At 35.4% G+C, this 27,923-nt stretch overlaps 1 protein-coding gene across 5 annotated transcripts in view; it reads right to left on the bottom strand.

The window, feature by feature from the left end:
- Positions 1-10,256: 10,256 nt before the first annotated feature.
- LOC150101062 (protein phosphatase 1 regulatory subunit 42-like) overlaps positions 10,257-27,923 on the bottom strand; it is a 78,379-nt gene continuing 60,712 nt past the window's right edge. For all 5 annotated transcript variants that reach the window (XM_090401774.1, XM_090401773.1, XM_090401776.1 and 2 more), the window contains exons 5-7: positions 27,358-27,592; positions 18,130-18,255; positions 10,257-10,483 (exon numbers count right to left, since the gene is read on the bottom strand). In XM_090401774.1, the coding sequence (XP_090257900.1) occupies positions 10,371-10,483; positions 18,130-18,255; positions 27,358-27,592 (474 nt within the window). In that variant the 3' untranslated portion in view covers positions 10,257-10,370. The remainder of the gene's footprint in view (positions 10,484-18,129; positions 18,256-27,357; positions 27,593-27,923) is intronic.

Raw genomic sequence — 27,923 nt, 5'->3', positions numbered from 1 at the left:
GTCTTTTGTAACATCGTGATCTAAGTTCATTACAGATTTTCTTGATGATCTCCCTCGTCGATTCTTACTTACCAGTGGCTTTTGTACGAGTTGTTGTCTGCAGATTTCTTCTTCAAACATAAGAGTATTACGTTCTGCTTCCTGATATCATTACCTGACGTTCCCTGCTGTGAGCCTCCCATAGTACCGCAGTACTTACTCGCAACTTCTAAAAATTCTTTCATTTTTAACAACACTGCAGCCATTAACAATGATGACGATCGCCTATCCCGTGAAACATTCACTTTGCTCCGATTCATGTATTAGACCATCAACTTCAAGTCCGTATATTTCATATCACTAAAGGTCACAACAAGATGATTACTTGAGTTTTCTGAAAATGGACTGTAGAGAAAATGCCTATGTGCAGATAGAATTAATTTATGAGCCTTATTGATGTGTCACGCTAATGACACATCAACCAGACTTTCATTAGCAAGTAAACGGCCAGAAGCAGTTAAAATATTAGTTTTATAATCGCATCCTTTTAGGGAAATTTTCTGCGATCCTGTCTCATTTTTTTTTTTTTTAGTACGAAACCAACATTAAATTTAATAACATACGTCAATTATGCAATTCCTTAAACCAGATGCAGCTTCGTAGTACCATCAACAGAATTTCTCAAGTAGTACCTGCGACATAAGCTGGCGATATGGGAGCTAAGGTAAATGGCTGTCAGTTTAACGTGGCTAAGTGTAAGGTGATGCACTGCGGAAGGATGAGATTACATGTTGTGCACTATATTAATGGAATTGAACAGCAAGAAGTTGACGAGGCAAGCGACCTGGGGGTTATTGTGGTCAGAGAACTAAAGTTTAAAGGGCATATTGCAAAGGTTGCCAAAACATCACATTAAATTGACCAAATGGTAGAGACGATCCAGAGGCGAGTTACAAAGTGCTGCAGGTCTGCGGAATATTTTCTGTGAAGAAAGATTGCAAGTCTGTGGGCTCCAAAAATTAGCTGATAGACGTACGAGAGAGGAGAAGATAGAGACATATACACCTAAATGGATTTTATTGGACTGATACTGATGACCTCGTTCTCTCCCTTCCAGTGCAGGAAGGGAGAGAACGAGGAGTCATCCTTGGAGACTGTATAAGAGTGTGGTTAAAAAGGATGTTAGGACTAGATTTTTTTGCTTGGAGGGTGGTGAATGTGTGGAATGCGTTACGAGAGGTGGTTGTGAGTGCTTCGTCTGTTAATGAATTTAAGAAGTACGAGTATGATAGGTATTGTGTAAAAAATGGTTAATGTATCAATGTAGGGTAGATGGCCAACCTTTTATGTTCCATGCGCCAATTTTTTCACATACGAGTTCAGATGTGTCATACAACTCTTGTACCCTTAAAAACTCTCTGTAAAAATATATTAATATAGACATATTTAATATTCATTGAATTCACGCTTAATATCACCTGTTTTCGTTTTGCTCATTTTCTTTTGCACTGTAATGGTTAACTCAACATAAAAACAAGGCTTAATTTTCGAAAAAGTACAAAACTGCAAATGTTCACAAAGGACGAACAAAGCACAACTCCCTGCCCCACGAGTATCAATTGTAAACTGACAAAAACCTGCGACGCACCGCTGTTGGTAACGCTTAGCGCCTCAGGATCAAACAAGTGAATGTGCAAAAAAAGTACACGAAACGAAATCGCTGAAAATAATTACACTTCTAATCATCCAATGTTCCACTTTGGACGAATGCGCCATAGATTAGCCATCCCTGATGTATAATAGGGTATAATAATAATAATAATAATAGCACAAAATACTACTGTAATGACTTTTACAATATTATTGTAAAGAAGTAAGCATTAGGCTTAGCTGTTTAAGAGATGCAGCTACTACTACTACAATTTTCTGAAGAATACTCACCAGAAACTAACACACACACACACACACACACACACACACACACACACACACACACACACACACACACACACACACACAATACTTTACCTAAAACATCCTAATATAAAAATACTCCACAACAAGAATAAATCACAAAAAAAAAACATCAACTAAATATACAACACTAAATCAACCGCAAGTCACGTCAAAGGGCCATAACTATTCGTTTATTCGTGAACAAATGACATCAGCAGACGTACCCATAGTAAAGGTTACTATCTCAAAGTGATCATTAAAAAGATCTTCATCAACATATAACAAATTTAGAAAATTAGTAAAAAGAGTTTAATGAACATATAATAAGTTTAGAAAAGTACAAATAAATATTACTTAGACTAATATATTTAAAACTGTGACCAAAATATCGCTACTTAATTTCCATCGCAAATTGCGATATACGGAATACGAAAATTAAAGCACAAAATCAGGTCAAAAATTGTTTACTTAATAACCTACCAATTTCCAGTACTTCATATTATCCGAGATGATGTTACTCGTAACCGTCGCTGACTTATAGACCTAGTAAACAAACCACTAATATTACCATCATTTTCACTGCAAGCTATGCCGAACTTTCCTATTGCATGTTAAATGCTTGTTGCGCCTCCATACCATAAATTCATATTAATTAAAGTAAATTCGTTTATCATTCGCAATAAAGTTGTTTATATTCTAATAAAATATAAATCAAAAACACTGAATATTTGCAATGTATACTAGTATACAAAATAACCTGTTTGTGAATTTTATGTTATTAAAATTCTACAGTAAGCAGACAGATAATCAAGAAAGTTCCAAAATGAAACTACTCTGCAAATCGATAACTTCATCAGTTACCTATCGAGTGGCAATAAATTTGCTCTTTGTTTAATGAAATTGGAGTATTACAAGTCTATTGAAATTTGGGATGGGGAGGGGGAGGGTAAGAAGACTGGCAAATAGTTATTCGATTTTAAAAGGTTCACTATTTATTAATTTAATTCATTATTTTATATAATAGTAATAGCTACTACAAGGTAAACATGGTTTAAACTCGGCTAAATGGAATAATACGCACAGATTACATACAAATAAATATCAATTACGATTAGGAAGTTATCTTTCGTCAAAGCAGGTTGCAAAAGTGTACTAAACTCAGGTGGTGATGAAAGATTAAGGTAGCCTGGTTACCGATTCCAGCAGTATTAGGACTAAAGCAATGTCGTCAGTTTTCTTTGAAGAATGAAAAACGATTGGAGAAATTTTCCAATCAGACCTGTTATCGACCCATATCTCACCAAACTATTCTCAGGGAATTGAAGATTATCGGTAGTGGCAGTCGCATGCCTATACGGAAGCCAATGATTTCTGCAACGAACCGGAAAGTTCGTCTACAGTGGAGTCAGTAAAAGTCATGTGTCACGAGTCACGATACGCCTTGTTCTGTACAGACAGTAGATAGAGAGTTTTGTGGGAGCCCCCATAAAGCAATGAACCCAGCTTGTCTTGCAAACACAACTCAGGGTTCTGGAGGTGGTGTCATGGTGTGCAGCATGTTCTTCTGGTACGAAACGGGTCCCCTAATATTGCTGGACGGCCTTGTGTCTTCCAAAGAATATCTGCAAGTCCATCCTGCAATGTTGACGTTTTATCGAGGAGGTGACGTATTGTTTCATGGACAATGCTAGCGTCCATTGCTCATGAATTGTTCAGAAGTGATTCAGCAAGAATGACAGCGACTTCCATCATCGTCATCCCTGGCCATCACAAAGCCCGGATCTGAATCCCACTGAGAATGTATGGGGACATTTTAGAAAAACAGATCCGGGAACAAATTCCTCTTCCATCAAATCTGAGCCAGTTAAAGGATTGTCTAGTTAACCCCTGGTATGATGCAGACGTAGATGCAATCCAACGCCTTGTCGAATCTATGCTAAACCACATATGTGCAGCAATGCATACTAAAGGAGGTCCAACACGGTATTAAATAAACGTTTCTTAATTCAGTAGCCGGTGTGTATAGTTACTATATAGCATATGAATAAGCATAGAAAGCACAGTATGTAAATTTTTCAGAAGAAATAAACGAGGTAGTCTACAGTCCATTCAAAATATCATGACGAACACCACTGTTATTTCACATCCGGCCACTTCATTATGGCGAAAGCCAATACACATGATACTGGCAGTGTGTGACATTCTGTTGATTAGAAGTAGCTGACAGGCAAGGAAAGTGATCTGACAGAATTAGAAAAAGACATAATTGTGAAGTGCAATTGAAGAATGGTAGCATCCAGGAAATTGCTAGTGCTGTAAACTGTTCGGAAGATTGATGCAGTTGAGATGTTCCAAGAATAAAATGATACTAGGCATAACAAGAGTTGGCAGGTTAGTGGTGAACACGGGTGCTTGGCCCACGTCTCATCGATGATCCTGATGAACACAGGTTTGTCCCCCCCCCCTTATGCAAGCCCATAGATCGAAAACTGGAATGGCAAACCACCGAAATTAACAGAGAATGGATGGGGTTTTTACTGGATCCCAATCCAATATGCCCTCTTTCGTATGGAGTCAAGAGTTTCCATAGCTTATGCTTAATAATCGACGATTACATCTGGACCAAGGAAGAGTGACAAAAAAGTTGCCTTTTCGGATGAATCTCGTTTCCAGCTATGTCAACAGTAGGGGGAGGTTAGACAAAACACAAATGTCATGGTCGGTCCATCAGATAGAGGTAGGAAGCGACAGCGCTATAAATATGTAGGATGCTTTTCTGCTAAATTTTACAACTCTAATACCCATACACGGCACACTGAATGCTACGATACCTGTGCATTGTGGATGATCAGGTCCACCCCTTCATGATGCCTGTCTTCCGGGATGGTATGGTATTCTATCAAGATAATGAGTGATCCGTGCTACATTACCATTATTGTTCAGGAACAGTTCGTGGGACCGATACGGACTGCGACTTCCGGGTGTTATCTTGGCCGCCGCATTTGAATCAAGTAAAATATCTCTGAGAACAAGTTCTTCGAAACACAAACAGTATGAATCCTTCACCAGAAGCAATTCTGACAAAATGATATAGCGTGCCTCCGGAGTTCTTATAGTTCATGACAAGCTACTTATAGACAGTTCTGGCAATAAGATGAGAACTTTAACTATTTAGTATAGTAAAATGTACTACAATATACCTGCCGAATTTGAGACTGTAATGCATATATACAGGTTGAGCAAAATTAGCATTCAAGGCCTTTTGAGTGCCAAACAGTGATGCAAATACAGCGAAACTTTGTAGGAATATTGTATATCCACAACTCACCACCAGGGACGCTGTATGACGTGCTGAATTTAGATGTGTAATTTTTTCTGTGTATGTGTGTAAGGAGAAAAGCACACAAGCATAAATAACACATTTTTATTCACTTCCATTATGCATGCACGGACTGTACTGTTCGATGTGCTTGCGCTTCCTGGTCTGCCACAAACTTCATTCTTTGCACAATGTTCAACGGCAGAACACATCTGATCGGTACTGATGTTGCACTCATGCTGCGTTATGCTGTCTTTCAGCGCTGGTAAGTTATCAGGATGATCCCGATAAACCCTGTCTTTGAGAAATCCCCAGAGCCAGAAGTCACGGGGGGGGGGGGGGTCAGATCAGATGAACGAGGCGGCCATGCAGTGGAAAACTCACAGCTGATTATTTTAACTTCCGCGAAATGTTGTCGAAAAACCTCCTGCACAGATCGACCAATGTGTGGAGGGACCCCCTTCCTGCATGAAAATGACTGAATTCATACGCAGGCACTTCTGTAGCTGTGGCATAACGAAATTGTTTATCATACCGCGATATTTCTCGGCAGTAGCTGAACAGGTCATAGGATCCGACTTGCAAATGGCCGTGAAGAAGAATGGTCCAATGATAAACGAAATCGTAAAGGTAAAAGTGAGTCTCGGCTCCCCCCCCCCCCCCCCCAATGATCCATGGCCACACAGCATCAAGCAATCAAGTCACGAGCAAGGAATCTTAAAGCGAATGTTTGACTTTCAAAGTCCTGGGGATGCAACTCCTGTGTCAGGGTTATCTTGAATAAGGAGAAATGCAGAATCTTCTGTAGTTTTTTTCAAGGCAGGTGTGTAAGGCACATCCATGTGTCTTGATACAGCATGTGTACTGCAGGGACAATACTGTTATTCGTGGTCTGCTCCACAACAGCAGTAACAACTTCATTCACTTGTTGTGAACTGATTGGTCATTGATCTCTACTAAACTTCCAATGATTCAGTTTCTTAAAAACAATTAATCATTCGTTGCAGAGCACAGGAAAATAGCGGACCTCGTCGACATTTATTCAGGGGAAGATTCGCGGAGTGCAGCAACAGCATTGCAATTGTTTTGGTATTACAGCAAAGCACATTGGAGCAAAGTTAGTGCTATGAATGTGGCCGGTATTAACAACCAGAATGAAGGGATTTATCCCATGTCCATCTTTTCAAATCCTCCTTGCACCTGGCGAGTTGTGATATGAAAATTCCATGCATTTAGTCTTTATAACTCCCCTGGCGGTGGTGGATTTTTTAACTATTTTTCTCAGATATCACTTTCGCATGATGTACAGTGTATTCCTGCAAAGTTTTGCAGCATTTGGATCACTGGATGGTGCTTCACAAGATCTTAAACAGGGATACTTGAATTGTCATCCATAAATTAGGTGCTGTTCAGGGACGGCTAGTGCATAGGTACTACGGAACTGCAGCACCCACTAATTTTTCTCGATATATAAATATATTTATTAATTTGTTTAATAAATATATTTATATATCGAGAAAAATTTGCTTGTAATTAATTTTATCATCAACAATCCTATACAATTATCTTATTTTCTATAAAAAATAATAAAAATCCATCTTCTAGCACTTAGGAGGGTGAAGGACGCTAGCAGCACTGGGTTTACCACAGTGTCATATTGCTACGCGCGCAAGCATATGCACGTCATAGTGAGATGCGAGCTATCAGCGTAATGCGGCACTGTCCGTCGCGCAGTTCCACTGTTGTTTATATGCAGTTTACATAAGTAGCAGAGTGTCTTTGCTTATCGTGTTTACTTCGTCTCTTTAAATATTCGTTCGGACATTACAATTAAAGACATAACATTTGTTATAGTTTTTATTTCAGAACATTATTGGGGTTTTATTTTTAAGTAATTTTGAATTTTACTAAACTATATAATTTTATCGATAATAAACAATATTTTTTCATGTTTTATATATTTTTTTAAATTTTTACCATAATTTTGATATTTTATCCAAACATGTATACACTGTACTTACAGTGTGTATGTATATTTAGAAAGTTGCAGCACCCCTACGATTTTAAGCCACGAGCCGCCACTGGTGCTGTTATTTTTAAAAGTTTTATATCCATAGTTGCATCCCAATATATCATATGTATATGTATATATATATATATGCTCTAGTGTATATTTCCATAGAACATATCTATGGAAACAAAAACCTTGTTATGCTACAGCTAAATGGATAGAACAATTAAATTATCAATTAAGTCAATCATTAATAAATATTCAGGGAGAAAAAAGACAAGGGTCTCACCAAAAATATTGAAGAACTATTAAGAGCAGTAACATTCACCAAAAAATAAAATCGAATATGCTGAACTCAGCATCTTTGTAGAGAGAGAGAAATCAGAAAGAACATGCAATATGCTAACACTGCATTAATAGAAGATGGAAAAATAACACTATCTCAGATATAGCAAAAGATGGGATATCTACTGCTGTGAGATGGATCAACCAACTAAAAAATGGAGAATCCACAAACAACAGAAAAGAAATCTTAAAAATATCAAGTAATATCTATAAGAAACTGCATTCTAACTCACTTTCTTGTGAGTTAGAATGCAGTGGTGGCACTTTCTTGTGCCACCACAGAGTTATTACTGGATAATATAGCTGTTCTATTCCAAAGATCATTAGCACAGAAATTGAGAAGTCCATACATTCTCATGTATGGATGAAAAATGGAAAAACATCAGGCAAAGATGAGATTAATGTTGAACTGTTAAATGTATACTGAAGAATTGTTGCTCATTCTGGTGCAACTCCACATTTTCAGTCACTATACTGGAATGAATCCATTCCAGTATAGTGGCTGAAAATAATCCTTTAACACAAACAAATCTGTAAATATTATAGATATAAACAACCAGGGTCGGTTCTAGGCTTAGGTACAAGAGGCACCAGCCTAGGGGCGCCAACATCGTTAAAAAAAAAGAAAAAAGTAATAGTATTAAAGAGGACCAGAGAGTCGAAGAATTGGTGGTAGGAGCAGTGTCCCCAAAAATTCTTTATACGCACTTTTTCGGCAATAACTATAAGCAGCTTTTAACAATAAAGAATTTTATGATGCCTATCTTGTCTTACAATGCATTGATAAAACTGACCTAGGGGCACCACATACCCTCAAGCCAGCACTGTAAACAACTATCAGTCTTATTAACACCAGTCAGTCTTATTTCTCATTACTACCAAGTTTGTCATTAGAGTTATTCAAATAGACTCTCTGCCCAGTTAGAAGCAAACTAGCCAAACGAGCAAGCAGAATTTAGGAGAAACCTCTCTACAAATGTCATAAATAAATTAAATTATTGAAAAATGTAATGAATATAAAAATCTTCATACATCATTCTAAAAGCTATAATAAAGCACTTTGACTCTCTAACCCAAGCAGATCTTTTACAGAATCCACCAGAAAAAGGTGTAAATAGTATATCAAAATAATCTAAACTATTTACAGCAAAATCTTTCAGCTGTTTTCACAAAAAGAAAGGGAGATTACTTCCCAGTCAATAAAGGTATTAAACAAGGTGACAATCTTTGGAAAGTGTCTAAGCAGTCTTCAATTTGCTGATGATATTGCAATCTTCTCAGAAGAGTTTACTGAGCTGATAGGAATAATAAATGAAATAAATAATGGGAAAAAAAATAGAGAGAGAGAGAGAGAGAGGACTTGAGAAATGTTTCCAAAAACAAAAATCATGACTAATGGCTCAAAAATTCCTATCTACAATAAATAATATGTTTCAGCAGTGCAAAAGACCTGGAAATAGAGTTCAGAATAGCCAAAGTATGGCATAATTTGTGGAGATTGGGCCTGTGGATTTGTTCATCTCTCTTAAAAGGAAGTTTATGTTTAATGACTGTCCACATTAACACAATTTGCTCAAAATTTGTTCTTGGAAAAAATAAAAATAAAACAAAACAAGCAAAGAGTAATGAATATAGGATTGGATTTAAAAAAAAAAAGAATAGAGGATAAAAAATGCAGATATTAGACAGATCATAAAACTGTTCATGTTATCAGGACCCTTGTTAGGTGGATATATGCTACTCCTAGGTAAGTGGTATTTTGCTGCTCCTAAATTCAAGAAAATATGTAAAATTAAAAGATAAAAAGATTTTATGATTGAAATACAGTTTTTCTGGTATTGCCATCCTCCAAACTTGCCTCTCCTAAGCACTGGCTTTTTCCTGGTAGTGAGATGCAGGCTGACAACAACAACATCATGACTTAACATGGACTCTGTCTACTATCAAAAAAGTTGATTCTGATTCAACCTTCCTCACCAGCACATTACAAAATTTATAGATGTCTGAAAGAGAGAATAGAACTAGAAGATATTATAAATCCATGTTTATTTTATAACTGAATGTAGAGAGCTTATGAGAATAAAACCCTTGACATTAGAGTTCCCTTGGACTTGAACTACTTAAAAGACATGAGCTCTGCCCGGGAGCTTGTGTGTTGTCTTTTATCCTGACAGCTCTTTCAAACTGTTTCAAAGATTTAAATAGAGGGTCCCCTCCCTCTTTTACCCACAAAAGTAGAAGAGTCTACAAATAATTATATAATGTTTCTACCTGCATGAGATAGTTTAAAGATCATGAGAATTCTCTGTCTTTCCTATAATTAATAGCCTTCCACTAGAAATGTGAAGCTTAGTATTTTTGGAAAGACCACCTTGGTCGGAAAGAAGGAAGGAACATTATACAACTGAACAATCTAAGAATGGATTAGCTCATTATGCTCACTACAAAATGAACACTCATTAGATGAATGAAAAGTGCATTTGAAGGTTCCTTGAGAAGATTCGAATGCAGGCTTTTATAATCACAAGCAGAATATATCAAATACTTGTTTACCTGAAATCACACTATTGCTGAGATAGTTTTAAAATCTGCACAAAAACCAAAAGCAGTAATTTGCATTACAATAAAACGTGATGAATATTCATATATAATTCATTATCTTTAATATGCACAGTTAAAGGAAGCAATTTTATACCTCTGATTCTATTAACAGAATCTTTTTACTATGAAAATATTTAATTATAACAACTTATATATAAACTATTTGGACGTTTTTCTTCTTGGTACAGTTTGCTTTTTTAAAAGGGCATTTAAGGAAGCTTGAATCTCACTAGTAGAGAGACTTCTGGATGGAGGAACATTTGTTTCTTTCTCTGAAAATATAAGAGAACTTCTTTTAAATGTGAAAAACTAATTAATACCTAAATGAGAGAAAAACAACAATGCTTTGAGGTAAACAGATAATTTCACAAGATTAATAGAACATTCCATTTGGAAGTTAAAATTCTCAGAAGTAATATATGGATAAAGTATGGAAGTGAATTAAAAAAAAAAAAACAGTTTTTTTTTGGGGGGGGGGGGGGATTTGGTTTAAACTGTGATATGGTTTACATTCTTGAACTTAGTGATAGTCAATAGATGCTACCTCATTTTGTGAAACACCTAAACATGAAAGAGCACAAATTTATTATTATTACGTGACACCTCCAGGGAGTCCAAAGACTCATCGAGGGAGAGCTCTACAACTCTATGCTTCTAGACACTCAATCCACAACTGCAACTACACCAACGTCATCTACTGCTCATCACCACCACTAGTATTTCCACAGACAATCACAAACACCCATGTCCACAGCAGGATTCGAACCCACAGCCTTTTGGCTGAAGAGCAGATATGTTAACCACTCGGCCAACTAGGCTGGCTTTCCACTCCAAATGCCATTGACGCTGTTTCAGTTGTGCATCCATCCTGTCAGCATATACCAATACCTCAGATTAAGTTTGCTTTATTTAGTTCTGCATTAAATTTTAATGAGGACGGGTATTCACGCTTTATTAGAAAACACCAGTCACCGAAATTCTCAAACATTTTAGCATTTTTGTGAGAACTTGGAAGAATTAGCAAGATTATCAGCAATCAACTTTAAATTCCTTATGTAATCCTAGTGACCCGAAAACTAAAGATAAAACATCAGAAGTCTCCACAAATGTAAATAAAAAGTTCAATGATTTAACAAGATATTCTGAAGAGTGCACAGGGGGGAAAAACAAAAAACAAAAAAAACATATATATATGTTTTTATCAATTGAAATATATATATATATTGACATACATATATATATATATGTGTGTGTGTGTGTATGTCTATATATATATATATATATGTGTATGTCTATATATGAAGATATCAAGTTTACCATCGAGTTTACCATATGTATATAGACATACACATATATATATATATATATATATATATATATATATATATATATATATATATATATATATATATATATATATATATATATATATATATATATATAATATATATATATATATATATACACATATACAGTATAGTATTATGGAGAGCTTTGATGTAGTGGCACTCTTCACAAATGTTCCAACTCAAGAGGTTCTCAATATTTTAAGTAACAAGATCTCAAAAAAGATGTTTGCTTTGCTGTCACATTGCATTAATTCAGGCTACTTTAAGTTTGAAAAAAAAATTTATAAACAAAATAGGTGATTAGCAATGGGCAGCCCCCTGTCTCCAATACTAGCCAACATTTTTTTCGAGGATTTCAAAGAAAAGGCCATCTCTACTGCTACACTTAAACCTAAAATCTGGCTCCGTTACGTGGATGACATATTCCTTATCTGGGAATACGGTATAGATAATCTTCAAATTTTTTAAAATCACTTCAACAACTTCCACCAAGATATCAAGTTTACCATCGAAATTGAAGAAAATGAATCTCTGCCATCTTTAGACATCAAACTTACTAAGATGTGTGACTCCTTAAAAATCTCGATCTTCAGGAAATCAACGCACACAGATAGATACCTGCATGCGTCCTCACCCCACTATCTAGCACAGAAGTTAGGTATCACCTCCACTCTGGCTCATCGTTCCAGGTCTGTATTATCAGATGAGGAGGAGCTAAAAAATTAACTACAACATCTCAAAAGAGCCTTCACAAATAATGGCTACTCTTCAAAAACTATCAATAAACAACTATACCGCAGTCCTCAAAACAACACAGAGACACAGGACAACTCCAAGGGTTATATCTCTTTACCGTACATCGGATCGCTCTCTCTCTCCTGGAAACAAAAAGAATTTTGAAATAATTTAATATAAAAACGTGCTTTTCCACTCTTCCTAAACTCAGATCAATTCTAAGCCAACCAAAACAGGCTCACAACCATCTTCAGTTTCCAGGCGCATATATGAATATATATATATATATATATATTCAAAACGCAACATGTTTCATCGGATTGTCCGACTTCTTCAGGCGTGGGAACATAGAAAGCAAGTAAACACTATAAGAAACATGGTATCACTATAAAACGACTATTATAAAATCAGTTAGCTTTGAACTGTGGCTACAGTCCGAGTTGAAGTTCTATTGTTAAGTAGCTGCGTGCAGCTGATTTCACGCGTGTGCCAATATCGGATAGCAGAGCTGAAAGAGTCCTGTAGATTACAGCTGAGGTTATTATTTATGTGATGAGGGTCCATAACAATTTCCTTAGACTCAACTATGCGTCGCTCCACCTCGTCACCGCATATATGAAGGTTTGAGGTTGTTGTCCAGTTTATCTCATGTTGACGGCCTTCATCATTTGTGTTTACTGAAAACAGTACGGTTTGACAGGGCACTTGCTCTAGTTCTTTTGTAGGCAATGTCTCTCTGATGTTCTTCTAGACGTAGAAGGGTGGATTTTTCAGTTTGGCCATAGTATTGCTTCCCGCAGAATACACACGTGATTTTGTACACTCCTGGGAATTGTAGATGGTTGTGAGCTTGTTTGTATTTGCTTAAAATCGATCTTAGGTTAGGAAGAGTAGAGAAACAGGTTTTTATGTTGAACTTTCTTAAAATTCTTCTCAGTTTCGTGGAGAGCGAGCTGATATATGGTAAGGAGTTAGGAGATACAACCTTTTGGATTGTCTTGTGTTTCTGAGTTGTTTTGATGGCGGTGGTATAGATGCTTATTCATAGTTTTCGACGAGTAGCCATTACTTGTGAAGGTTCTTTGTAGATGTTGTAGTTCATTTTTTAGATCTTCATCATCTGACAGTATAGATCTAGCACGATGTGCTAGGGTTGAGAAGATACCCACTTTCTGTGAAATCAGACGCACGCAGCTACTTAACAATAGAACTTCAACTCGGACTGTAGCTACAGTTCAAAGCTAACTGATTTTATAATAGTCGTTTTATAGTGATACGATGTTTCTTATAGTGTTTACTTGCTTTCTATGTTCCTACGCCTGAAGAAGTCGGACAATCCGATGAAACATGTTGCGTTTTGAATAAATTTAATTGTTATCCTAGTCTTGGTTATAGTCAGTATATATAAATATGAACATATCCCAGTACCGAGTTAATACTAAAATTGTTATATATATATATATATATATATATATATATATATATATATATATATATATATATATATATATATATATATATATATATATATATATGTGGCGATTAGTTTTTACTCGGTTGTTATACATTTCAAAAAATAGATTTAATGACTCCAAGACCGAGATAACATATAAAGATTTTAATGATAAATACTACTAGTTTCGGCATATAGCAGCCTTCTTCAGGTATTTATAAAGGAAAGGAATACTAATAAACATTGAATTATTTAAATAAACAAACTGGAAATTACAGGTACAAATTGCCTCACATAATCGATACATAAAAACGTTGTATTTTTCAAGTTGTTCCAACTGGCGTGCCATTATTTGTTGCAATTGTGCGTGCAAGTTCACGTGAACGCCAATATTGAATAACTGCAGCATGGCTATCTGGGATGTTATAACTTAAATTATTATTTAAGTGGACCGGGTTCAGTAGGATTTCCCGTGATTCTACGATTTTTCTTTCAAACTCATCTTCACAGCGAAAAATATTTTCTGATCTATTCCAGCATACAGAGTGGCTTTGTTGGTCATCATTAGGATTATTTGAAAAAAGAACATGACTGGATAAAGCAGTTGCATGAGATCTTTTGTATGAGATGTCTCTCTTATGCTCTTCTATGCGTTGTTCAATAGATTTGTTAGTTTGACCAAAGTATGGGATATTGCAATCACACCACAATTTATATACTCCAGGGTACTTAAGGTTGTGATGAGTAGGTTTTGGATGGCTGATTAGAGAGCGGATTTTTGGAAGTGTGGTGAAGAAGGTCCTGATATTATATTTTTTAAGGACTTTAGCTATTTTCTTAGAGACTGTGCTAATGTATGGAATAGAGATGCTACCTTTAAAATTAATAGTCTCTGTTGTGCACTGCTTAGGAGGGTTCAGAAGAAGTTTCTTAATTGTTTTTTCAGAGTATCCATTTTGTTTAAAAATAAGAGTGAGGTGATTCATTTCTTTTTGTAGTTCATCTTGTTCATTTAAGAGAGAACGTGCTCTGTGTCCTAAGGTAGATATAATTCCAAGTTTTTGTGGTGGAAAATGATGAGAAAGATTATGCAGATATCTATTGGTATGCGTAGGTTTTCTGTACATAGAGATTTTTAATCTTTCAGAGTATCGTGTAAGCATAACATCCAAAAAAGGTAAAGAGTTATTATTTTCTATATCAGCAGTAAATTTTATATTAGGATGTTGGATGTTTAGATGACGAAGAAAAAGCCCTAAAAAATCTAAAACAGAACAGTAACATTATTATTTTACCTGCAGATAAAGGCAACTCTACGGTCATCCTCAACTCTGAAGATTACCACAACAAAATGCTTCAATTACTTGAAGATAGTTCAATATATTCAATTCTTCAGGAAGATCCTACAAGAGAATTACAAAACCGTACAAACAACTTGTTAAAGACTGCGAGTGAACTTCCTCATAATATTCGCCTCTCATTACGCTCTCTACATCCTCTTATCCCACGCATCTATGGAGTTCCAAAAATTCATAAAGAAAACATCCCTCTTCGCCCAATTGTGGAAGGAATTGATTCACCTACATATAAACTTTCAAAATATTTAGCAAAGTACCTCAAGTGTTTCTCCAATAAATCTTCATCTTTCATCAAAAACACCACAGATTTTGTTTCTCATATTAAAGATATTCCCATCGATGATAATGATATTCTAGCTAGTTTGGACATTATATCTTTATTTACTAACGTTCCTACGGACGAGGTACTTACATTACTACAGGATAAATTATCCAAAAAAATGTTCACTTTATTAAAGCATTGCATTCATTCTGGTTACTTCAGATATAAGGACTCCATTTACCAACAAAAACAAGGCCTGGCAATGGGCAACCCTTTGTCCCCTGTGCTAGCTAACATCTTCCTTGAAGACTTTGAAAAGAAAGCCATATCTTCCTTCTCATTTAAACCAAAAGTTTGGAAAAGATATGTTGATGATATATTCATTATTTGGAATCACGGGCACACAGCTCTCACAGATTTTCTTCGTCATCTAAACATCCAACATCCTAATATAAAATTTACTGCTGATATAGAAAATAATAACTCTTTACCTTTTTTGGATGTTATGCTTACACGATACTCTGAAAGATTAAAAATCTCTATGTACAGAAAACCTACGCATACCAATAGATATCTGCATAATCTTTCTCATCATTTTCCACCACAAAAACTTGGAATTATATCTACCTTAGGACACAGAGCACGTTCTCTCTTAAATGAACAAGATGAACTACAAAAAGAAATGAATCACCTCACTCTTATTTTTAAACAAAATGGATACTCTGAAAAAACAATTAAGAAACTTCTTCTGAACCCTCCTAAGCAGTGCACAACAGAGACTATTAATTTTAAAGGTAGCATCTCTATTCCATACATTAGCACAGTCTCTAAGAAAATAGCTAAAGTCCTTAAAAAATATAATATCAGGACCTTCTTCACCACACTTCCAAAAATCCGCTCTCTAATCAGCCATCCAAAACCTACTCATCACAACCTTAAGTACCCTGGAGTATATAAATTGTGGTGTGATTGCAATATCCCATACTTTGGTCAAACTAACAAATCTATTGAACAACGCATAGAAGAGCATAAGAGAGACATCTCATACAAAAGATCTCATGCAACTGCTTTATCCAGTCATGTTCTTTTTTCAAATAATCCTAATGATGACCAACAAAGCCACTCTGTATGCTGGAATAGATCAGAAAATATTTTTCGCTGTGAAGATGAGTTTGAAAGAAAAATCGTAGAATCACGGGAAATCCTACTGAACCCGGTCCACTTAAATAATAATTTAAGTTATAACATCCCAGATAGCCATGCTGCAGTTATTCAATATTGGCGTTCACGTGAACTTGCACGCACAATTGCAACAAACAATGGCACGCCAGTTGGAACAACTTGAAAAATACAACGTTTTTATGTATCGATTATGTGAGGCAATTTGTACCTGTAATTTCCAGTTTGTTTATTTAAATAATTCAATGTTTATTAGTATTCCTTTCCTTTATAAATACCTGAAGAAGGCTGCTATATGCCGAAACTAGTAGTATTTATCATTAAAATCTTTATATGTTATCTCGGTCTTGGAGTCATTAAATCTATTTTTTGAAATATATATATATATATATATATATATATATATATATTCAAAAAGTTTTAATGACTGTTGCCAAGTATAATATTTGAATAATAATCCAACCGAGTAAAAATGAATTCTGAAAAAAAAAAAAATATATATATATATACAGTATATTCAATGTACACTCTTCGGATTCTATATGGAGAGGAAACTTGGGAAGATATAAGGGAACTTTTAAATGTGTGACTTGGTATGCTTTCATGTTTGGAAGTAGACCACAGAACTTGGCCTTTGTAATCAATTTGAACACAAAGGGATTATAGCAGTTTTGATTTGAGAGAGAGAGAGAGAGAGAAAGTGAGATGTTGATTACATTGAGAAAGGAGAAGACAGAAAAGGAAACGGCGAATAGTATAACTTGATATAATCTGACATAGGATGAGGTTGTGAATAGGAAAGGGTGAAGATAAAATGATTCAAACAATCTCCCAAAAACAGTTTTGATTTTTGTGAGGATGGGGTGGGGGTGAAGCATAACAGTTCATCCTTATGCAAGTGAAATGATCCACCAACTTGATGAATTATAACAAAATTTGATATTTAGGATCTTTACTAGGACTTGCCAAATTAGTTCAGTTTTGGCTTATGACAAAAATCTGTCTGTGTTTTGGTGATATCTGGATTATTTTCATACTTGTTTATAATATTACTGCCTCCCATAAGCCTAATTGTAACAGTGCCTGCCTGCTTAGCTGTAACTGTAACATTTATTGCCTGTCCTTACTCTGTCTAATAATAGATGACATTCATTATTGCAAAGGCTTAATAATGCTTTCCCATTACAGATTGGATTCGAAACTATAGGTATTCTCTTTCCCTGTTAGTCTACATATTGAAATAAATAGTTTTCTTCGGCTGTTTTTTCTGAACTGGTAAAGCAAACTCCATAATATCCAATAACAGGTTTCTCTTATCAACTCGACTTTCTTCAATAGTTTCCCTTTAATCTAAAACACTTAAAAATTGAAATCTCACAGAGATATTAAATACTTTTAATATTTCTCATTTTTAATTAATGAAGTATTACCACTGAAGTGCTAATTGGCTAAATTTAATTGTTTATAAATTCTTGGGAGATGTTTTTATGGTAACGGCCTTATTCTCGTTAAGCTATTAATAAAAATGAATTAATGGCACATCAAGAAATAAGATTAATAATTTTATATTGAATATACTTACGAGATTCCAAATAAGACCGAATAATATCATAGCTTCTCTGTTTCCTCGCACGCAAATCACGACTCTGTTTCCAGTTTAACAGGAAATCTCTATAGGTTTGGTGAACATCTTTACCATCTAACTCATCTGGAAACAGACAGAAATAAAACATTAATTAAAAACCTTTACAAGCTCTAATGTAACAATTCTTAATCTCTAGAGCTCTGACAATTTGTATTAATGCTTTGGAATTACAGCCCAAAGCAAGCGTGTAGTTTTCTGATCAGTGTGTCTTTTTGGATTAAAAAAAAAACCCTCCCACTTTCATATGAGACCAACTAACTCACTTACATTGGAAAAAAATCCTTATAAAGTTCTTTGCTTGCCAGATGAATTCAAATGCTGTTTTTTTTAAAGAGCATCGATGATGGCCTTTTGAAATAGGTAGGGGCTCTTCCCTATTATGAATTTTACAGGCTTGTTCAGTAGGTTTGCAACTCAAAGCTAAGAAATATTATTGAATATAAATTAAGATTCTATTAGTTGTGAAGGTAAAACATTTATATAGAGCTTACAAAATAATAATAAATCACCTAAAAAATCTCTAATTCCTCAAAGGAAATACACAGAAGTCTTTTGTCCTAACTTCTGGAAATCGGTAAGCAGCCACTGTCAACTTTCTTATAACAGACAGTTGAGTAATTGACTATGACGATTTAAAGACTTATAAGTGACAAGACTATGCTCACAACTTCTGTCATCACATGTTCATAAACCCTAAATGGGTATTATTAGCTGAAACAGGGTTAGTTCTACGGAACCCTACTTACCTGTTCCAAAAATGTACTAACTCAGAAACCAAAAAAAAAAAAAAAAAAAGCAGCTCCACTAGCAAGAGATTAAAATCAAACCTATTTACAGACACTTCCATGGTCACTGTTCCAGTGAATTAGCAACCATCATTCTTCAACTTTCTGTTGCACCTGTTAATACACACACGGTACTGATGTGCTTGTACACATACCGGACACTGAATTAGAAACTTCTACATATAAAGTACTTTACATTATTTTATTTTGTCCTATAATGCTTCCTCTTCACTAGATGAAAAAACGCAGGTGTATGAGGAGGAGGTATTAGAGCTGTTACACAAACTGAATAAGAATTCAGCAATAGGGACTGATTTAGAACACGTGCTGATGGGATATAAGCACGTGTTCTAAAAATGTGTTCAGCTGAACTGGCTATTCCTTTGACCAGACTGTTTAATATGAGACTCAGAACAAGGAAGATTCCTCAGGAATGAAAAGAGTGTATGGTAATCCCATTGCACAAGGGTGGTGCAAAGACCAATGTATTCAACTATCGACCAATTAGTATCTCAGGAGTGATGGTGATGATTTTGGAAAATTTGGTTAGGGCTTGCATTCAGAAATGGGTTGACAGAGAATCTCTACTTTGCAATGAAAAACATGGATTTACTAAGGGAAGTTCGTGTTTTAGCAATCTGCTCACATTCTACATTGAGCTATACAAGTTGAATGATTACACCATGAAAACTTGGATTTTGCTAAGGCTTTTGACAGAATACAGCATGGCAGACTGTTGCATAAATTGGAGAATATGGGATTGGATTATAAACTATTGGCATGGATAAGAGGATGGCTGACTGACAGATTTCAAAAAGTGGTATATGGGGGATGTGAGTCTGCAAGATTTAAGGTAACCAGTGGTGTACCACAAGGATCAGTCCTTGGTCGACTGTTATTAAATATCTACATTAATGACATTGGGAAGTATTTGAGAGGCGAAATACAGCTATTTGCTCATGATGCAAAGATAGATAGGGTAATCAGGAATGTGGCTGACATGCAATACCTGCAGAATGATTTGAATGGGCTGGAATTGTGGGAATAGGAAAATATATGTCAGTAAATGTAAAGTCATGCATGAATGCTGGACCAAACAATCCTACAAGACTAAGTTAATGTGAACAAGTCTGACAGATATCAAAAAAGTGGTATATGGGGAATGTGAATCTGCAAGATTTAAGGTGAAGGCTGATGAAGGCTCAGATGAAGGCTCCAACTCTTATAGGCCGCAGCCAGGAAACTCGTCGAGTTTGAATCCAGATGTCTGTTTCTTGTTTGGAGGCAGGCCTTTCTACATTTTGCGGGGCCCTGTGCTAAATGGAAAAGCGGACCCCTGAAAATTAGTAACATTTATGTACATTTTAAATGGAAGAATATCTTGTTAATTAATTAATTAAATCAAATATGAAAAATATTTATGCACATAAATAAACAAGTATGCTCTTTAGCATCAATTGAAGTAAAGGGAAAAAATTAGTTAAAAAATAAATGTGTTTGTATGTACATGATATATTATTTTATTATGTAAGTACACATTATCATATAAATACGCCAGAACAATGATTTATTTAATAATATAAATAATAATATAAAAATATGAAAAAATATCCATTTTTACTATAAAGAATGAAATATATGTATAACAACTTATAAGATTTAAAAGAAATTTTAATATATTAAATTTTATTTAACCTAATGCACTTATCAATAAAATCATTTATAATGCTATCAAAATTCAAATTTTTTGCAATTTCATGCTCTAATAGATATTATTGCCAGGAACGACAAATGTTCTTGAGACATAGAAGATTGCAAATAGTTTTTATTAATTTTAATTTCGAAAATGACCTTTCCGCTGATGCAACCGTAACTGGACTGGTCAATATTTTAAATGTCGTAGTAATATTTGGATAAATATCCGCCAAATTATTTGCAATTATGAATTTTAAAATATTAATGAGTGCATCTTATGGAACAATATTTCTAAAAATAATTAATTCATTAAAATTCAGATTCATCAATATCCGTATTTAATTTTTGATACAGCTGTTTGCAGCAAAATTTTAATTCATTTTCTTAATGTCATTTTTCTTATTAATTTCATATCATAAAGAAATCCAAATGATTTTTTGTGAATTTCATACAATTCAAATCTTTTTTTGACAGATTGTAGAGCAGTATCTAAAATTACAAAAAAGAAATTTATCCTAAAATTATCTTTGTTAACACCTATGTGTGATTCATCAGGCGTTTTATAATCAAAAAATACTTTTCTTCGACGTACTCGACTTTCTTTAAATTTAATTTCTATTTTTAATAGATTTGACAGTTCTTTAGCAATCTCAAAACAGCTATCAAATCCTGATATTTTCTGCTCCTTCAAAGTACTGCACTAACTCTTTAATATGCTTAGTTGCTACGTCTATGGGAATTTTTGCATTTTGTAATACTTTACTTACTAAATTCACTTTTGACAAAAGCTCATACCAAATTACAAGGCTCAGTATAAACTCAAATGAATCTATTTGTTCATATATTGAAACCACTTCTACTTTGATAGTATTATCTGATGCAGTTTTAAATAATTCTTTTAGTGCATTTAAAAATTCTGGAATTTGAAAACGTACAGCTCTAACTGATTCTATTCTACATTCCCATCTTGTATCACATAATGGTTTTGGAGTTAATTGTTTAACAAATTTCTTTAATATGTCCCAACGTGAAGTTGAGGCAGCGAATAATGTATATATTTTTTGTATAACATTAAAAAAATGTATTGCTATAATTGATGATTTTACGACATCCCCTAAAATCAAATTTAAATTATGACAGGTGCAAGGAGTATAAAATGCCTTTTCGTTTTCATTTAAAATGTAAGCACGGACTCCCTTATATACTCCTTTCATATTCGTTCCGTTATCATACCCTTGCCCTCTACAATCTGCCAATTTAAGGTTTAATTTATTCAAAAGTGATTTTATATTTTCATATATACCTTTACCAGTAGTGTCATTAGTTGTTAAAAACGTCAAAAAGTGTTCACAAATTTCAATATCTGCTTCAAATATATGTAAAAATCTAAAAATTAATGAAATTTGGTCCTGATGACTAACATAAGGAGTACAATCGAGAATTATTGAATAGTACTTTGCCTGTGGTATCATATTTACAATATTTTGTTGAATTTTGGTTCCCATATCAACAGTTAATTCCTTTTGCACAATGGGTGATAGATACGAATTTTGTTTCTTACCCATAATTTTTTTTCCCGAACATCGCATGAAATGATCTTTTAAAAGTGAATCAAATTCTGCAATTAATTCTATGATTCCAAAAAAAATTACCATTATGGGCGGTGTACAAAGTATCAAAATTACCTCTAAAAGCTAAATTATGTTCGGATAAATAAAGAATTGCTGCTACTATTCGTCTTAAAACATTTCTTAACCGTTCTGCTTCAAATTTTATAACATTTTGATTTGCCGGATCAATTGTATTATGATTATTTAAATTACATTCCATTTGTGTCCATGAATACATGCATTTCATGTGCACTGGATTTCGTTCGTGCGACTTTAATCTTTCGCTTACATATCGCCAGTCAGAAAAGCCATTATTAAATAAAAAATTATCATCTGAAGAAAACAATTTGCAACAAAAACAAAAAATAGAGTTGGAAGAATTTTAATATACAAGCCATCTTCTGTTTTGCTTCTCTCCGTTTGCAATTGTCCTAACATAGTGAGCTGTGGAGAAACACCTCTTGTTGTCATCTTTTGGAAAATAATTTTCAGTCGGAGGAGACGATGGACCACGTTGTACAATTTGTGTTAGTGTTGCGTTGTTCAAAATTTTGGGCCATGTTGCTGGATCATCAATAGTAAATAGTTCACCTTCCTCGGTGTTTCAGTTTTAGGATCTTCAATACTAATTGTTTGACCAAACGCGTCATGTTCTCCGCTTCCTTTGAGTATTTCAGAACTCTCATTATTAATTAATGTCGAAGCCGAAGAACTGTTTGTAGTTATTTCAGAACTCAAGTTATCAACTGATATATCTGAACTGATATATCTTCGAAATATATGAGTTCAACTTCATAAATTTAAACAGTGAATTTCTTTGCCGTTCCTCAGCCGCTTCTTTTTCTTGTTTTCGCTTTCGTTTTTCGTGACCACTTGGGTATTTTCTTCCATAATAATCTCTCTCCCGACTAGTCGTACTCTAGAATTAAATACGATAGATTTAATTATAAAATAAGTTAATAAATTAAAACAAAATTACTTACCCGATAAATAAAATATATCTAAAATAAATAATATTAGAAAATAAATAAATCTAATATAGATTGAAAACTGCTACTGAAGAAAAATTCTGATGTCGGATATCCTAAAACCAGTATATTTTTAAAGATGTTTTGCAAATAATGTCACATAAAAAAATTGCCATGATAGTACGTTTATATATTTAATTGTTCATAAAATCATAAACTAAAATAAAAAAAACTCCTTAAAATTATTGAAAACACCTGTTTTAAAATGCACTTTTCCCTATTTATCACTATGTTGTACGATATTGTTATATATCTTAGAGTGGTTTCAAATACTACCGCTCTAGCGCTACGATCTTATTTCGCTTACTATAACCACAATAGTTGGTTGGAAAATTATATACATATATTTTTCTATATAATAATATTTTTATATAATAATTACAATATTAATTTATATAATAATTAAAAAATAATTGATTTTCTTTTTTCAATTTTTTGCTCTTTGCGAGGGCCCTGTGCCACCGCATAGTTCGCACACCCATGAATACGGCCCTGTTTGGAGATGATCCTGCCACCCGTCCCAGTGGCGTCCTCAGGAAAGCTCTGCAAAGACTATCATCAACCCATTTATTCAAGTTCTCATCATGCTTGTTCTGGTGGTCAAGGAGTTCCCAATCTCAGACACTTCATATGTCAGGTCTGCGATTGTGCATTCTCTACCATAGTTGGCCTTGGCGTGCATCGCACCTCGAAACATCCAGCCGAAGCCAACGCTGCAATAAGAATAGAGCGCGTCAAAGCATGTTGGACTGCCAAAGAAGAAAAGATCCTCGCCACTCATGAGATCGAGTTGACGGCTCGAGGGATAAAGAAAATCAATGAGGCTTCATTTAAGGCGTTCCCATTAAGATCCTTAGATGCCATCAAGTGTCATAGACGGAAAGCCAGTTACAAAGCCTTACTTCAAGAATTGGCAGCCCATCCGCCACAGGTAGGAACAGGTAATATCTCCGTATCTCCTGTCCCTGCCTCTCCATCTTCCAGCCACCATCCTGCTGTTGAAGAAGAGGCTTTGATTCTCAGACTGACATCATCTCTAGATGATCCTCCTCTTCCAGAATATAACCATCAAATTCTTAAATATCTCATCCAGACTCACCTTCTGGGAATAGATATCACAGATCAGTTAAATGACTACCTCCACGCAGAATTCTCTGAACACTTCATGCCTCGTCAACATCAGCATACGTCTCATTCTACAATGACTTTGTTAAATAGGAAGCAGAGGAAGAGGGCCTATGCAGCTATGCAGGTCCTCTATGAAAAGAATAGAGGGCAATGTGCCAAAACTATCCTTGACGGTGCTTCCCCTCCACCTCTAGCAGACTTACATGATGATTTTATCAAATTCTGGAGTACAATCTTTTCTGCTCCACCTCCACACTTCCCTGATTATGACCAACCTACGATATTGAGGTCCATTCCTGCCTTTCAAATATATCAGCCTGTCTCCATCCAGGAGATTAAAGCAGCTCTTCCATCCAATTTCTCTGCCTTCGGACCTGTTGGCTTTCCTGCATCTAGGCTTCGGAAGGTGCCGTTGAAGATTCTTCAAGACTTAGTGGACATTCTCCTTTCCAGTAAAATAATACCACCATACTTACGTAGAAAGAAAGAAACTTCAAGCTGTGCATCAGACTTTAGATCTATTACCATCTCATTTGTGTTACTTAGCCTCTATCATAAAATATTATGATAGAGTCTAAGTAAACGACTTCAGCAACATATACAGCAAGATTATAGACAGAGAGCTTTTGTCCCTTCGGATGGCTGTGCCAAGAATATATATCTTCTTTCTTCTCTTCTCTCTGATTCCCGATGCCATTTTAAGCTTCTATATATGGCGCCGCTGGACCTCCAAAAGGCCTTTGATAGCGTCTCCCTTCCTGCTCTCCTTCGAGCGCTGTCTATTGCTGGATGTCCAGAACCTACCTGCAAGCCTATCTACTAAGATAGGCTTGCAGGAACTCCTTAACCAGGCAGTTGACATCTCTATTCGAAGCCTTTCTATTAATGTAGAGAAGTTCTGCTCTTTAGCTCTTGTCCCCTCTGGTCGTGACAAGAAGCTTAAGGTCGAGACTAGAGTTTTCCCTGCACGGGAGGCCGTTGCATGCTTTGACCATCCTGGAAGAGTGGAGATACCCGGTATCATGTTCACCCCAAAGGGAAGGTCTTCTGTCCCTCTATCCTAGAAGCTGGGTTCGCTTCTTTGAGGAAAGCTCCTCTCAAGCCCCAGCAAAGACTGTTTCTCCTTTCCTACTATCTCCTACCTCACTTTTACCACACGTTGGTGCTTGATAGGACACATATCTCGGTACTGTCCCGAATGGACAGGGCTATCCGTTCAGCCGTAAGATCATGGCTCCGACTGACACTCCTACTGCATATTTACATGCGTGGGTGAAAGATGGTGGGCTTGGGGTTCCATCACTTAGATGGCTGATCCCACACCTGCGGCTATCAAGACTTGCGCAGTTAGAACTATCTTCTTCCCCCATCTGCAGAGAGGCTTTCTATAGCCCATTAATACAAGAAGACTTTAGGCGAGCTAAAGGCTGGTCCCATTATCAAGGTACTTAATCGAGTCAGCACCCACAGAACACAAGAGATACAAGACCAGTGCAACAGAGATGCCCATCTCTGTTGCACTGGTTCCTTTAAAAGAGTCACATCTGGTGCCTCCCCAGCATGATTGGGTAAGGGATGGCACCAGACTCCTCCCTGGGTTCGAGTATATTGACCTTATCAGGACGGGGATCAATGCCCTGCCTACTCGAGCCCGCACAGCTCGATGGAGTAGTGACGACTCCAACTGTAGGGCTGGCTGCCACTACAGTGAGACATTGTCTCATATAGCCCAGTGTTGCTTCCGCACCCATGGGGTCCGCGTGAGGAGGCATGATGCCGTGGTCTCCATTCTGAACAACCGCTTTAAGAACGAAGGTTGGGAGACTGCGGTGGAACCACATTATAGAACTTCCGCGGGTTTATGTAGGCCAGACTTAGTGATTAAAAGAGGTGGTGACGTTTGGGTAGTTGATGCCCAGGTGGTGGGAACAGGGCGCCCACTAGCCTATAGCCATAATAATAAAGTAAATTATTATAAATATAACCCAGATCTAGTTAGTAAGATACGTGAGGAGCATGGGGCAACTCCGAGGTTTACCAGCACCACCATCTCTCTACATGGCGTATGGAGTGCAGGTAGTTATAAGGACTTAAAACAGCTTGGGCTTACGCAAAAGGATATAAAAGGGCTTGAGGGCCCTACAGGGCACACTGGTGGCATGGCGTTGCCACCAGAGAATGACTACTATAATAAATCGAACAGGCATAGGGTCAAACACTTGTGAAGGCTTAGGCCTATACCAAGTCTGGACGAAATGTCTGGACGTGCTGTAAGGGTAGTATTGCCCATAAATAGTACAAAGATTAATAAAAATAAATAAAAATAATAACCAGTGTTGTACCACATGGATCAGTCTTTGGTCGACTGCTATTAAATCTGTACATTGGGAAGTATTTGAGAGGCAACATACAGCTATTTGATGATGATACAAAGAGAGGTAGGATAATCGGGAATGTGGCTGACATGCAGCACTTGCAAAATGATTTGAATAGGCTGGAATTGTGGGGATGGGAAAATATATGTCAGTAAATGTAAAGTCATACATGCTGGACCAAACAATCCTACAAGACTAAGTTGATGTGAACAAATCTCACTGTTTTGTCCTCTTTTGATCTTTTTATCTCCTTATTTTTATTGACCTCAACTAGAAGTCAATGTAAATAAGGAGACAGAAAGATTCCCAAGACAAAACTTTGATTCAAAATCTCATATCTATTCAAATCCAATAAAGAACGGTCGGTTGACTTATAAAATTAGCAATAGAGAAAATATACGGAAGCAAAATTAGGAGAGTGAAAAAAAAACACATTGCAAAACTTGTTTAATTATTAATCATTCATATTCAGCTTTTCTCCAAAAAATAAAAAATAAAATAAATAAATAAATGAAATAAAATAGATTTTCAAAACGTCACCCACCTAAATCTAAACAGTGAACGATGATCTGATCTCTATATTTGCCTACTTTGCAAACTGGATTTCCATTTAGTCTTAATAACTTTAGTTTAGGCCAATCACCAAGTGTATCTATGAGATCCTGTAAGTCATGAAGTTTGTTGTTTCTGGCATAAAAGTATTCAACTGCCTGAAGAGGCCGGAGACCATTTAGGTTGTCAATATGGTTGTTTGACACATCTAAGACTTTCAAACTTTTCTATTATAAAAGAAATAAAACTACATGTTTATGAAATACATAATAGCTGTAAATTCTTCATAAAAATTAGTTTAATGAAAACATTTTTCTTGATTTAAATCATTATTATGTAAATATAATAACATTCACTAAACATTTTTATCTCATATAACTGGGATAAAAATTCTTCTATATTTTTCACAACTGTTACCCGAATAACTACAGCTTTTACTATTGTCATATTTTTGAAAAACATTTTAAATATAGTTGGGAAATTTGGCAAAAAAAATTAGGAAGTGACAAATTTCGATTACATTTTAAAATCACATTTTCCATCACAACAAAAAGGGAG

The sequence above is a fragment of the Typopeltis vanoorti genome, chromosome 12 (genome assembly GCF_054136105.1).
Source record: "Typopeltis vanoorti isolate ZY-2024b chromosome 12, IOZ_Tvanoo_1.0, whole genome shotgun sequence".
In the NCBI taxonomy this organism is placed as follows: domain Eukaryota; kingdom Metazoa; phylum Arthropoda; class Arachnida; order Uropygi; family Thelyphonidae; genus Typopeltis; species Typopeltis vanoorti.
Note: the sequence above shows the minus strand (reverse complement) of the source record. Positions and strands in the feature narration are given on the sequence as shown.